The following is a 15,479-nucleotide window of genomic DNA, read 5'->3' as shown; positions in this document are numbered from 1 at the left end:
ATCAGTGTCTGACTCCGTGTCATGAAAAAGGCCATCAGACTGCAATAGGTGGCCAAAATCTGTCATTATGGATGACACAAATCACTAGTGTATGGCCAGCTTTAGCGATCAGTCAGGATGTACTATCCCATAGAATATGTTTTTGTTTTTTACTCATACAGAGAATGTTTTAGGTTGGTCTTGTCCACAATCCATGCATTCACTGTAAGCACATTTCATTGACCTGGACCCTAACGCCTCATGCACACGACCGTTGTGCCACTCGGGCCGTTTTTGACGGCATCTGAGTGGCACTCGATAGTCTTCACGGACCCATTCACTTTAGCGGGTGAATCGGGTCTGTGAAAAATTATCCGAGGAACGATAGGACATGTCCTATCGTTCCTCGGATCACTGACGGACTCGGTCGGCGCACACAGACATGTGCATGAGGCGTAAATCTATGAAATATAAATACAATGTTAGAATACCTAAATTACATTTTACTGTCCTTCTTGTGCATCATGATAGCTCAACTTTAAAATTTTCATAGGTTTAACACATTTACTATGAATGCTCTTCTAGAAAATTCACTGTTTTCTCAAATTTTTGAGGGACCATACAGTTATCTAGAATAAACAAAGCGAGACAACATATGCACTATATGCAAAACCTTTAGACTCATCCAATATATCTGTATATTCCCTCTTTCCAGAATATTTTCATACTCTTTTTGGCATAAGTCAGAGCATCTGACTATTTCTATTTCACACAATGGGAGCCATATTCAGTATGCTGCCTCTAGTGGTGGCTACAGACCTCACAATTCAGAAGGAATAAAGAAGTTCAAAGCTCCTTATGATGAACACAGAGCTCTGAACTACTGAAATACACAAAATGAGAGTCTTCATGTTATATTTTAGTTAGTCATTAAAAGGTATCTCTTCTCCCTACTGCCTAACACAAAACAAAGCTCAAAGACCTCATATGAAACATAAAATAAACTGTATAAAGTATCTCCATTGTAAGTCCATTACATTAAAGTACAGCAGCCTATAAGGATTACTTCCAAGTGAAAGGATTTATTGGTTTGATAGGCAGCAGCATGTCTGTGAAAGTGAATGAACACTTTCAACTGTATTACCAAGAATCCAGCAAATCCAAAATCAATGCAAGTCCAAAAGAACAACAGGCTCTCAAACACTACAAAGGACAGAGCGGCAGACAATTAATTCAATATGCAGTCGCTGCTTTAATGCGTTTATCACCGATATTTCATCATTCTAAAAGCACAAAAGACTCAGCATGCCTTAAATTACAAAGAAGCATAATAAGCAAAGTGACAGCAGTCATGGCAGTCACTGTCAAATAGCCCAAGACACCTCATGCGCAGTACATGTAGAATATAATAAATAAACTGTCACTTATGTTCACAGCGATCACTGAGCCAGAAAACACCCTGACTGATGGAAGTCTGACTCCCAAATCTAAAATAGCTTTTTCTTCTAATGCAAAATAGCAGACATGCCAAGGAAAATACTTAAGCGCCCATTTTAAGAATTATTTGCACGTTTGATAAATTGCTTTTCAATATTCTTGGCCTGAGCTGGCTTACTCCTGAAATTTGTCCTCTTGCTAATTATTTTCAATAGTATTTTCAAACAATTTATTAAGTTACTTAGAAACAAATTCCCGATTGAAGTCTATGGAAAAGGCAACTGCGGCTTTTTGTAAAGTAATCTGGTAATGGTTTTCCAGCAAGGCCAAAAAGCGAATACAAACATGTGTCCTTACTTGATTATTTGACACAGCATTTTGTTTTATACCCTGAAAGAAAGTTGACTAAGGAATCCATTGCTTCATGACGTCTCTTGGTTTCCTTTATTAATGTCTGAAAGTCTGTAACCTTAAAAAACACAAATAAATATTGGAATACTGAGTCCGTTATGACTGGGGCATTGATCACTATGTTTATTTGTTATTTGTTGTGTATAGAATTTTCCTAGTCATGTATCATGGTTGCCCAACTGTTTAAAAAAGTTGCCATCTTTGGAGAACCCTTCTCCATATATGCTATGAAGGCATGTCAATTTATTAGAAGTGGTTTCCTCCTTCCGGACCACTATCTATTAGCCAGAGCAGAGGGCTACTGTTATGCTGACAGGTAGTGGACCCTACAGTATATACCACTATCACATTGGCTCAAGCAAACCTGGGATGCGAAGTCTAAAGGACTTTCCACCTTAACCTCTATACACAGGTATGGTTCCCAGGACAGTCTCTGATTAGTGGTAACTGCATTACATGAACCAGCAGGCCAAGGTGAAGCCAATGCAAAGCCAGAGATTAGAGCCCAAGGTTAGATAACAGCAGCACCAACAAACTAGAGACAAAGTCACACACGCAAAGACACTCATGGAAGTGTCAAGAACTGCCATGGACTTATGTATTATGCCGGGCAAAAGCATAAGAAAAGGTGGGGAGAGAGAGGAGAAAAGAGTGGTGGGATATCTCCATCAGGTGAATAAAAGCCACTACAAAGAGTAGCTCTGACTCTGGAGGACCGCGATCATCCGTGCATTATAATGGGTGCTATGTAATGCTGTAAATAATCAGACACTGAACCAGCAAAACGTAGGGGGAGCTGCTTAACTAAAAGGATTTTCCTGTTAAAAATGGATGAGAAGGAACACAGGGACCTACAGTACATATACAGTAATCCAAAAGTAAATAAGAATATTCATTCACAGTCACCCGGATTAAGAGTAGAAGTATAACATAGGTCACTGTGGATAGATCTCTAGCAGTATTTATTGAAATTATAAAGCCCCCTGTGACATTGCCCTACAACATTAATATTTTCCATTTGCACCTCTGGACTTTCTTTCTAATGCCTTGTTTAATGTCTTTCCGTCAAGATAATTATTTATTTAATCTTTATCTTTTCTCTATGTAATGTATAAATATTCTCTCTCTTGTCTCGTACAGTGTCCAGTTTTTCTTTACTACCGCCACATTGCCACCAGTCAAGACAGGCTCAAGGACAAACACACAATAAAGTATAGACAACAAACTAATTATCAGGTGTTAAAGCAATGACATTGAATAGTGCTAGAAGAAACTTCAAATTCACAGCACCAAAAAAATAGACTCTAAACTTTGAAGTATAAATATCAAAAACCTTGATATTCAATATTGACACAAAAAGTAACAGTCTTCTTTATCTAACAAAGTCAAACCTTTGCACATCCAATTTACATAACTGTTCTTTGAATTTTATTTTTGGTACATTGTATCAAGTTTCTAAATGTTTTCTTCAAAAATACTTGAAAATATAAGTCCCTTACTTGTAGAGTATATCCTATTCAAGTATCTAGACCTTATATATGTGTGCGGAGTATGGGCGGTACGGTCTACACATTGAAGAGAACATGGCACACCAAACATTCTGTCCGATCCACGGGCAGCAGGTTGTAGAGCAAGAGGAGCTGTGTCCAGTGGGTGGTCTTACTTGTAATTGAGAGCTATCTGTGTACATATTCCCATTCAGGGAAGGATGTCAATCATCGACCTACTCCCCCCACTGGACTAATAAATCCACAGTGAGCAGCGATTATAATCAATAAATTACAAATGATAATAATTTCCCATTCAACCTGGCAGGTTTTCTTCAGTCAAAGATGGCTTCTTGAGCTCTTATTCTAGAATAACACATTATACTTCTAATGATAGAGCAAAGTGTTTGTGATGGTGAGCAAATGATTAGGGTTCGAGGATAAAATGTGGCTAACACCTAAAAAAATATTTGTGCTATCCTATGAATTTCTTTAATTATTGCAATCTGGTGCCCCTGCATTCCTATGGTGTATTGAGATTAACCACTTGGCGACATCTGATGTACAGTTATGTCAAATGTGTGCTACCTCAAGATGGCGGGGTCTCAGGAGCTGAGTAGACGTCACATGCCGTGGATGCCGACTGTTTCGAACAGCTGACACCCGCCTGCAATGGCGAGGATCAAAGGCAGGGGCATTGCTAGAGTCTTAAAAGAACAGGGGCACAAGCCCCAAGACATATATTACATATATATCGGAGATAGCGTATCTATAAGACTAAGGCTGCTATAGCTACACCCAGGACCAGCCTTAGGGGTGCTTGAGCGCACAGGCTCCCTCCCAGCGTGTAGGGGGTGCCACTGGGCTCTGCCTCTACTCTGTGCTCTGCTACACACACTAACTAAATAACAGCCGAGGAGCAAGAGAAGAGGAGGAAGCTCCACCTACAGCCCGTCCTGCAAGAAACCTGTGATCCTGTGAGCAAGGTGAGATGATGAGGGTCTGTGTGTCTATGTTTGTATTTGTATTTGTATTTGTGTATATACAGTATGTGTCTGTTTGTATACAGTATGTGTCTGTGTGTATGCAGTATGTGTCTCTGTGTGTATACAGTATGTGTCTGTGTGTATACAGTATGTGTCTGTGTTTGTATGTGTATGTGTTACAGTGTGTGTGTGTGTGTGTGTGTGTGTGTGTGTGCCTGTCTGCATGTGTTTATGTCTCTTTGTAAAAGTGTGTGGTCAATATTAAAGTAGAACAGATAAAATGAAGATATACCCTGCTGCCCCCTATATACCCTGCTGCCCCCTATATACCCTGCTGCCCCCTATATATCCTGCTGCCCCCTATATATCCTGCTGCCCCTATATACCCTGCTGCCCCTATATACCCTGTGTGTGTTCAATGGTAGAACAGATAAAACGAAGATATCTGTGCTGCCCCTATATACCCTGCTGCCCCTTATATACCTTGCTCCCCCTATATTGCTGCCCCCTATATATCCTGCGGCCCCTATATATCCTGCTGCCTCCTATATACCCTGCTGCCTCTTATATACCCTGCTACCCCTATATACCATGTGTGTGTTCAATAGTAGAACAGATAAAATGAAGATATCTGTGCTGCCCCTGTATACCCTGCTGCCCCTTATATACCTTGTTGCCCCTATATACCCTGTTGCCCCTATATATCCTGCTGTCCCTATATACCCTGCTGCCCCTTATATACGTATGCAGTATGTGTCTGTGTGTATACAGTATGTGTCTCTGTGTATATAAAGTATGTATCTGTGTTTGTATGTGTATATGTTACAGGGTGTGTGCGTGTGTGTGTGTGTGTGTGTGTGTGTGTGTGTGTGTGTGTCTCTGCATGTGTTTGTCTCTTTGTAAAAGTGTGTTCAATATTAAAGTAGAACAGATAAAATGAAGATATCTGTGCTGCCCCCTATATACCCTGCTGCCCCATATATACCCTGGTGCCTCTTATATACCCTGCTGACTCTAATATACCTTGCTGCCCCTTATATACCATGCTGCCCCTATATACCCTGCTGCTCCTTATATACACTGCTGCCCTTATATATATGCCTCTGTGTGTGTGTTTATATGTGTCTGTGCAAGTAACGTCTACTACATTATCTGTACTCCGTTATTAGTCTGTGTCATCTGTGGTATTACATAGGGCTGCACGTGTAATCTACGACATTATCTGTACTGGGTATATATGGGTCTGTTTGTGAATGTGTCTTTGTGCTTGTATTTATCTGCCGGTGTGTGTGTGTGTGTGTGTGTGTGTGTGTGTGTACACGTGTCTGGAGGTGTATATATTTACCTATATGTAGATACAGGACCCCAGCACGCAGTAATGATGTTACACTTACCCAGCTCTTTGGTGCTGCGGATGTTCCGACACCATCCAGCGGCGTGACGTCATGCGCGGCACACAGCGTCATGATGTCATGATGCGAGAAGACGTCCGGACTTCCGCTGCGCTCGAGAAAGAGGGTAAGTATAGTGGTATTAGTATAGTAACAGGGGCCCGTGTATTTTATGGCATAGGCCCCAGTTATTATAGTAAATTTCTATAGATGCGGTGTGGGGGCAATCGCAACTTCTGCAGCGGCAGTCGACGGGGATCCGGGGCACCGGGCCAAAGATGGGGCTTGGGCCCTGCAGGTCCGGTGCTAGCAACAACCCTGATCAGAGGTAACTCCGATCCCGGTCTTTTAGCCCATCAAATGCAGCGGCCAATAGCATCTGTGGCCACTCAGCGGTTAGAGAGAGGGCTCCCTGTTTGCCCCAATCACCCCCCCCCCCCCCGGATCAGACAAAATTGTGGCATGCCGATCGGTTGGGATGGCGGCCTATTAAAGGCCTATAGGTCAGCCATTAGAGCCCTATTATTAGTAGAGCAGAGACAAGTGCATGAGCGATCTAATGAATGCATGGTAAAATCTCCTAGGGGAACTTAAAAAAGTAAAATAAAATTTTTACAAATATAACAAAAAATAATAGTTCAGAATAACCCCTATTTTCACAATTATTTTTTTTTTAAAAAGGAAATATAATTGGTATAGCCGTATTCGTAAATGTCCGTATGTACCAATAAAAACTGCAGCTTGCCCCACAAAAAAAAAAGCCCTCACACAGGGCTCTCAGACTCACAACTATGGCAAAACAAAACATTTTTATTTTTAAAGGTATTTATCATAAAAAAAGTTATTCATTTGGTATCGCGTCATTGACCTGCAGAAAAAAGTTAACATTTCGTTTGTATGCCGTATGAATGCCGTAAAAACGAAATACAAGATACTATAATCGCTGTTTTTTCCCCATTCCACCCCACAAAGATTTTTGGTTTCAGTTTCCAAGCACATTATACGGGGTACCATTAACTATTACAATTAATCCATCAAAAAATTTTACTCACATGGCTATGTAGATAGAAAAATAAAAATTGCTTTTGGAATGCGACTACAGATAAACAAAAATTTAAAAAAAGGAAATTGTCTGTGTGTCCATGGGATTGTTTTCTTATTGAAACAGTTCCGTACCTGACCATGCATTGTGTCTGGGATTGAAGGTCAGAAGAATCATTGAAGTGAATGAAACTGCGGTGCAATACCACACACAACCTGCTGAACAGGTAGGATGCTGTTTTCGGAAGAAAGTAGACATGTTTTTCTAATCTTGGACAACTCGTTTAAGGCAATAAGTATTGGTATCGCTGTCGTTTATGCCCAAAGCGCCCATGTTTAGATCAAATGACGCTTTACACTTTTATCTCCGTCAGGTAGGAATAGAGATAGGCAAAAAAAAAACACTGGATCAGATCTCCATGCACTTACTACCGGAGAGCTTACAGAGAATATGTTTATACACAGCAGGGCCACAGTATAAGATATGAGGATAGAAAAGAGCAGCATCCTGAGCCAGTGGTGGAGGTGGAGTTCAGACTACCTCATGCACCCACTCGATAATGTAGCTAAGCAGCAGCCATAAATCAAAGATCTGTCCATATGGGGCAGAGGAAATAAGTTTAATGACAGGTAAGTATTTGACAACGGTACTGACTTACCAAACCTAAGAATACAATAAATCGGTCAGTGTTATATTGTTACCAGTCTTATATTGTAAGCTTTATATCCATATAAACTGGGAAAATAGTTTGGGTGCTGTATATTTTTGACACTAGTATTATTTTAGAAACTGCATAGTAACTGTATCCTATGGACAACTTTGCAGCAAAAATGTTGTTGTTTTGTTTTTTTATTGCATGTGTTTCGGGCTAAACATTTTTTGAAATCAGTTTATACAAAAAATTATGAAACATTTTGTTCTACAGCCTGCATATATTCCAATGTATAGCATGCCACTCAAATTTGATTTGACCTTAATTTAACTTAGATCGGCGTTCAGGAGATCACAGGAGCCACTGGAGATCGAGCCGTCAGACAGCCCAACTGATTGATTGATTTTCACAGTGAATGGCATTCTGCAGCCTTCTACGTATTGGAATACATGCAGGCTGCAGAACAAAAACAGTTCAACATTTTTAATAAAAAACAATTACTAAAATTATTTTTATCCCAAAACACATGAATTAAATTAAAACATTTTTTTTTCCTAAAGGTGTCCATAGATTTAGATTACAATGTCTGATAAGAGTTGAGACTATGTCAGGATTATTTATTAAACGTAACACCTATCTCAGACCCCAAATGTTCAGAATCTATGCAGCACTTGTAATATATATAATCAGTACATGGTTCTTATCAAGTGGTGACTTCTTGTTATGGCTAAACAATAAAATTACCTGCTCTATTAAAAGATTAAAATAACAAAAACACCTAATATCAATCTAAACTCTGCATAAGTTCAATTACGATCATCACATTTGTCATAAATTACAGAATATCTGAAGAGGCTGTTGTGTTATTTTGGCAATTACCACCAGTAGAACTATTTTCAGACACAGATTGTTGAACTTTTGATGGATGGATCAACCAGTGGCGGAACATCATAAGGGAGTTTGGGCCGGTCTCCGAAACGTGGCAAAACAACATTGTGTATGTCCTGCAAAAGGACCTGCAGACATAAGGTCAGATGACCACGTAGGCAGGTCTTTGTTCAGCAGCAAGGCTCCATAGAGAAGACTGTGAGCTGCTATGAAAGTATAAGGGGGATGGATTGGGTTAAGGGGACTAGGGTCTGTATTTAGGGGGTCTGGTTTGGGGGTCTGTATTAGTTTAGTGGTCTGTATTTATGAGGTCTGGGGTCTGTATTAGTTTGGGGATCTGTATTCAGGTGGTCTGGGGTCTATATTAGTTTAGGGGGTCTGGGGTCTAAATTTAGGGGTCTGAGGTCTACCTTAGTTTAGGGAATCAAGTCTGGAGTCATTATTAGTTTAGGGGGTCAGGTCTGGGGGTCTCTATTTAGGGGTCTGGTCCAAGGTCTGTATTTAGGAGGACTGGTCTAGGGTCTGTATTTATTTAGGGTGCTTGTTCTGGAGATTGTATTTATTTAAGGGGGTCTGGTCTGGGGACTGCAATGGGTTCCGAATTTATTAGTCTGAGTTAATATATGAGCCTGCGGTCTGAATTTGATAAGGGATCTGGTCTGGGGTATGGAACAATTTAGGGGGTATGAAGTCTGAATTGTTGTGTTTCTATAGAGGCTGAAAACGGCTCCAGAAGCGAGGGGCAAATTGGTTTTGGCGGGGAACTCTGTAGTCATTAAAAGAAGTCGCCATAGCGGTCTGTGTCAGATGGAGAAGAAATGTAAAGAGAACGACACCCATCAGAGGAGACGTCACCTGTGAGTAACTGGATTTATAGAGGATCTGTCCCCTCTCTCTCCTGACATGTCTGTTATAGGAAATCCTTGTGTTCCACAAAAAGTCTTTGTGTAGCCCAGGACTAATAGACAGATGAATGTTACCATTCCCCTTGTCAGGAGGATGTATCTCTACTCCGTGTTATACAGTCAGCGATGTTTGGAGACTGTCACTATGTAGGGATGCAGCACTTTGACAAGGGGAATCGTAACACCCATCTGTCAATGCTCGCACAGAAAGTTGGTGTTGACTATAGACACGGCGCGGCAGAGCGGCGATGGAGAAGGGGTGCCCAAGTTTGGGGAACAGCCTGGGCCTACTTATTCCACCTCTGGGATCAACCAACAATGAACTGTCCATGGTGGTGGCCAGACCACTACCTTAGGTATGCTGCCAGTGGAAGTATACAGTAGATGGGTTGAATTTTTTTGGGCAAATCCTATTGTTTCCAATGGGATAAGTGGCCCTATTTTAGCCTGACTGATTTGTCAGTTTACAATGCTTCCTGCAAGCTCGCTAAACAGGTTTGTAGAAACTTGGCATAAAAACAAGGGATGTATTTCCTGCTGCTCACTTCCTTTCAAGGAATAGTTGTGGAACAGGCCAAAGATTAGCCAAAGGGGGAAGTGCTTCACTTTTTCTGGTCTCCCATAGTGGGAAGGGTCTGTTATAGGCTGCATCTCCCCCAGAAAAAAAAATGGTCTGATCTAAAATCTGTGAAAAGTAGGGAGACACAAAATGAATGCCTCCTGGACTTTTTAAAAACAAATATTTTGTGATATGGGATATTACGGCAATACAGGAGAAGACGACATGAGCTCCCAGTTTTAGAGTTAGCTTTATATTTGTTCTTTTTTATGGCCTTTAATTCAACAATATATGAGTTCATGCCTATGTATTGCACATACCAATTACATACCAGATCTATTCAATTTTATTCATTCCAACACAAATACATTAATGTCTGATTTTTACAAAAGAACTCTGAACATTAAGGGCAAACCCTCTTAAAAACTCACTTTCCCACAGCTTTAGCTAGAATATCAGTATAGGGGCTCTTCTCATTGTTCTTTCCTATATTGTAACATACGGCAGCTGCGTAAGTAATACTAGATCAAGACGCTTTTTCAGCCTCTGAAGTAAGAAAGGATTTTTCCATACACAGACAGCAAGTAGAGATCTTGAAATTGCCAATATAAACCCTTAAAGGCCTCTTTGGCATTTCATGTGCACACTGGTGCTCCTGCCCAGGCAATGTCCAGAGAACTGAATTTAACTACCTGGACAGCTCACAGGGAAAAACTCTCAAGGAGCCACAGAACACCGTTGGTGGTCTCAGTGGTTGGACACCCTTTTATCAGCAGGTGACGGCATATCCTAGTGATATGCCGTCACTTACTACCACTGGAAAATCCCTTTATGTTATTCTCTAAAACCATTTTCAAACTAATAGTTTACACATAGAAATGCTTTTATACTGAGCTGTCATGTGGTTACGATACATTATCCCTATTGTTATTATTTGACAATGTAGCTCATAAAACTATCCTTTTATTTTAAAAATGTAACATTTAATGTTACTTCCCTTAAAAATCATGAACACAATCAGCATCTAAGTAATAAGAAAGTCGTATAATTGTTCAGTAAACTTTTGTACAGGTCACAGCGTTGGGGGCTCCTTAATAACTTGAGAAGGGAAATATGTATTTTAATACTACAGAAAGTACAGAAGATATAATTATGCATAATAGAAACTAGAAAATGTTGAGCAAGGAGGTGGTAACTAATTTATCTTCGGCTTTCTGTTTAATCATGCAGTCACTTATAACAAATATATTCCTCCAGTTTCAGTAAAAGGTTTTTGGCTCATATTGCTGGCTGAAACAACTCAGATATATTTTCCTTAATGTCATCCAGTGCGGATTGTGACTATCAAGTATGCTAAGGTGATCAGGCATAACCGTGATAAAATCTGACACCACATCAGGCAAAACGAGAAAAATTATTAAAACTATTTAATGAGAATTCTAGAACTACATTCTAAATACAAACTAATCTTAGAACCTTAAATAGCATTTCCACCTTAAATAAGATGGAATAAAAAACCACCAGGAAATTTAAGTTCTGGAGTTCTCTTCTGTCTTGCTGTTAAATAAATAAAAAATGTTCCCTCCCCAGGAGGTGTCAGCCAGCATTCACAGAGTCCTGAAGTATGGTGACCATGTTGGTTGTCACCTGGCGTTGGACATGTGTAGCTTCAGTTCACCAGACGAAGTTATTCTAAGGGACCACAGTATCCACTTATCATTGCAAACAGGGACATAAGCCAAAAAGGTAATAAATCTCAGCAGTAAGTGTCTGCACCACTGGGATAGTATGAGGTTCTGGGGCCATTGTAAGAACTTTCCCAAAAACAGAAAAGAAGATTGAATAAAATTTAAAACAAAAAAAGTGAGGGAAACCTAATGACTTACTGTATATTTACAGAGAGACAAATGTTGTCAAGAAAAATTTAGAATATTGAGGATACTAATTCTCAACCCCACTTGATAATTTTCTTGTTTAAAAGAGATATCACAATTTTCTATTAATATTTTTGTTGCAATACTTTATCGCATATTATTTAATTTCAAAGATCACAATTTCAAATGTGTTTGAGCTGAAATAGATTAGAGCTGGGGGCGCTGTTGCTTTGTTAGCTATGGAAAGTATTGTGGTAAATAATAATAGTGCAGTCTATCGAATAAATTAGTTGGGTTGTCTGAGAATAGAAAACTTATATTGTGCAAAGCAACTTATCACAGTCTCAAAACCAGTGTATCCTGTCTGACAGAAACACAGTGACGATTATTACCCAGTCCAAGCCACACTTATTAAGCCTGCTGAAACCCTAAGGGGCAGATTTACTAACACTAGCGTTTCATACGCCGGTCTTAGCTGTCTGCTCCTATGGAGTAAGATGCGACAGATTTATTAGCAGGCGCACACCTCTTAATAAATCTCTTGCCATTTTCCCACTAACTGTGGGGTGCAACGACCACGGCCTTGCGCCATTCATTTCAACTCCACCGGACGTTAAATAAAAAATAATTTTACTCACCTCACCTTTTCTCCCCTCCGGGCTCCCTCAGCATGTGGCAGCCCATACAAGGTCTTGATGTCGATATGCGACACACCACTCAATGTCCTCAGTACTGCGTCACATACAATGTCCTGAAGCTGCTTGGCATCCGTACGTTGCATGAGCCACATCATGTTGACAGTGCCCGGAGGGAAGAAGAGGAGCAATGAGCAATGAGCTCAGCATTATCATTATTTTTTTTATTCACTTCATTGTCCGATGGGTCGGGGGATAGTCAAATTGGAAAGGGGGCAATGCACGAGGCTTGGTATGGGCCTCTACCCTGCTACACCAGCTGGGGGTCGGCGTCGTTTTCAAATAAAATTTATGCTAATTACGCTGAGGGCAGCATAAGAAGGCCAAAAGTTGCACATTGCGACTTTTGGACCCCATTGCAACTTTTTTTACACCAGAAAACGACAAAATAAAGGTTGATAACCCCCCCCCCCCCCCTGAATATCTGACTTTGTGTATGTTAAACTTAATTTTCTAGATGCCAGTTTCTATCACTGGATTTACTGGGGGTTGCTCTTCAAAATATGCACCTGAGGTCAAATATAATGAGCTTGAAAGATAGTGTAGTACGAAATATAAGAGCATCTCAAAGAAAACATACACATGGGACAGACATTTGTGTTATTTGTAACTTACCGTCATCAGGCTTCTCCTGCATATCTGTCTTTTTGGCTTTACATTTCTTTGTTGGAGGGGACTGTGCATTTTTATCTGTTCCTTCTGTATAAAGACATGTACAAAGAGAAATCTGCGTTATTATCAATTTTGTGGGATTAAATCTTTGTTCTTTGACCATATAAAAAATGCCAGAACAGGAGCCACTCTTTGTAGCAACTCTTCGTCCCTGTTTATACTGCCAAGTACTGAATGAGGAATTCCTACTATTGCGTCAAATGGGGCATATGGTAGGGGTTGCCCTCAGCTGACGCTTCCTTAAAAAACGAAGCTTGAGACCGGAGTGATCCAGAAGCCCCTGCTGTCCACGCGGTCCTAAATTCAGAGTGATAAACTCCAGACACTTTCATGAGGTGTATATAAAAAATGGCCCCACTGTAAACATGTCCGGCTCAACACTTCCTCAGCCTGCATACATAGGCGCAGTAAGACTAAAAATTGATAACTTTATCATAGAGTGAAAATTTGTGACAAAATTTAATAACTTTTTAGCAGCTCTTTTTGAAACTGTACTTTAGATTTATATCTAGCTCATTGAAATCTTTCCTGTCCCTTATGTGTCCATCCTGAAAGGGGCTTACAGAGGCCTGCCAATATACATAAGAAAATGCCAACGGGGCCAGAATGTGGCATGGGAAAATGGGCTTCACTATCGAAGGAACACCAGCGCATGCCAGTCTTAATAAACAATTTGTTGGCTGAAGATGCAAACGCCTTTTAATAAATGTGTTGCATCTTTCGGCTGGCTGTGCTCCACAATTGTTACGTAACACCCATGGCCTTGCGCCATCCATTTCCCCACTCCTTGGACATAAGATTGTAAAAAATATGTACACTCACCTCATCGCTTTTCTTCGCTTCTCCCCACCGGCTCCCCTCAGGCTCCCTCAGCATGCTGCAGGTCATGCAAGGTTATAACACTGCTCGGAGTACAATATATAAGCCACAGTCTTCTGCAGTGAAAGCCTGAGGGGACCTGGCGGGGAGAAGCATAGCGGTGAGGAGTAAAAAATTTTTATTTTTATTTTTATTGTCTGATGGATATGGGGAAGGGGGTAGTCTGACCGAGGGAGGGCAAGGCACAAGCCTCTACCTTGTTCCATTCCACAGAGTGAAATTGACACCAGTTAGGTGCTAACGTAGATTTTCACTGTAATTTACACCAATTTTCTACAGTAAATGATAATAAATGTCTCGGGCAGCGGTAGACCTGTCCCCTTTTGATAACCCACACCCCCTTTTTCAAAAAGTGGCAAGGGTGGTGTAAAATTCCCTAATTTGTAATTTTCAAAGAAAATGTTGACTTTTTGGTCTTTTGCATCTTTTATACTCCAGAAAATTGGCGTAGAATGGTTGATACATTCACCCCACTATGTTGTGGCACAGGGCCTCTATCGACCTTTGTTCACCCCTGAATGCTGGGTTTAGTGTGAATACAAGTATGAATGCATTTTTGACATATACTTACTGAAATCCTCACTGAGCTTCTTGCTGACTAGATTTCTCTCCTCCTTATCAGCATCATCATCATCATCTCCATCTTCAATTTCACATGAAAGTTGAAAGAGCAGAATTAGTGATTACAAAACACAGATATTCATAGTGGAAATACGAACAATTTAATTTTTTCCCAGAAATCAAATTATTTTATTATATACAGTACATGTATGTATATACATCAATTCGATTTAGAATGGTTGCAGCATAATGCCAACCACTATTATGCCCAGGGTAGCATTGTCAGATACACTCCAGGAGAAGGGAATATAAAATGCCACTTGTGAATACTTGATTATACAGGTATTTAGCTATTCTATAGGTACTTATTGACAGCTTAGGCTCTGTTCACATCACGTTTGATACTTCTGTTAAAGGTTTACGTGAGGAGATCTTCACAACATATATGCCTCCAACAGATGCATCCGTTGTATGCCACTGTATAGATATAGAGTGGAATACATTACCCACAGGGTGCCATGATCAAAAAAAATCTTATACCGGTACACTTTTTTTGCAGGATTTCTCTATATAGGAAAATGCAGCAGACTATCTTTTCCTGTACAGTTAATATAAGGTATAATGACATATATCTGACTGGCGGATGCCAAAAGGTCACTCTTTTGGCATCGGTCTGGTAAATGTGGCACTCTATATACATTTGGCGCATAAACATAGCCTTATTGATGGTGTATGCAGGAAGAGCTGTCAATCAATGTGCAGGCCGGGGCAAACAGGACTCACTGACTCTCTCTATTAGTCCTGGCAGCCGTTTAACCTTTTACATGAAAATACTATAATAATATAAAACTATATATTCCTGAGCTCAGTGTCTCACCTTCTATACCATGCTGCTTAGATAGGGGAGAATAGGAGACCTGACAGATCCACAATGAATGGAAACTTTATTCATTTGGAAAAACTGAGTTTTAGTTACATTAGGCCCTGCATTAGACTAATCTGACTGTCACATAACACTGTAATTCTGTTCCGTGACAAGCTTCTCTTGTTTCAAATAATCA

At 40.2% G+C, this 15,479-nt stretch overlaps 1 protein-coding gene across 1 annotated transcript in view; it reads right to left on the bottom strand.

Moving 5' to 3' along the window:
- MACROD2 (mono-ADP ribosylhydrolase 2) overlaps positions 1 to 15,479 on the bottom strand; it is a 1,597,693-nt gene that overhangs the window by 88,315 nt on the left and 1,493,899 nt on the right. The window contains exons 10-11 of the mRNA XM_075864535.1: positions 14,429 to 14,500; positions 12,922 to 13,005 (exon numbers count right to left, since the gene is read on the bottom strand). Of these exons, the coding sequence (XP_075720650.1) occupies positions 12,922 to 13,005; positions 14,429 to 14,500 (156 nt within the window). The remainder of the gene's footprint in view (positions 1 to 12,921; positions 13,006 to 14,428; positions 14,501 to 15,479) is intronic.

The sequence above is a fragment of the Rhinoderma darwinii genome, chromosome 4 (assembly GCF_050947455.1).
Source record: "Rhinoderma darwinii isolate aRhiDar2 chromosome 4, aRhiDar2.hap1, whole genome shotgun sequence".
NCBI lineage: Eukaryota > Metazoa > Chordata > Amphibia > Anura > Rhinodermatidae > Rhinoderma > Rhinoderma darwinii.
This window is presented reverse-complemented; position numbering and strand designations above follow the sequence as displayed.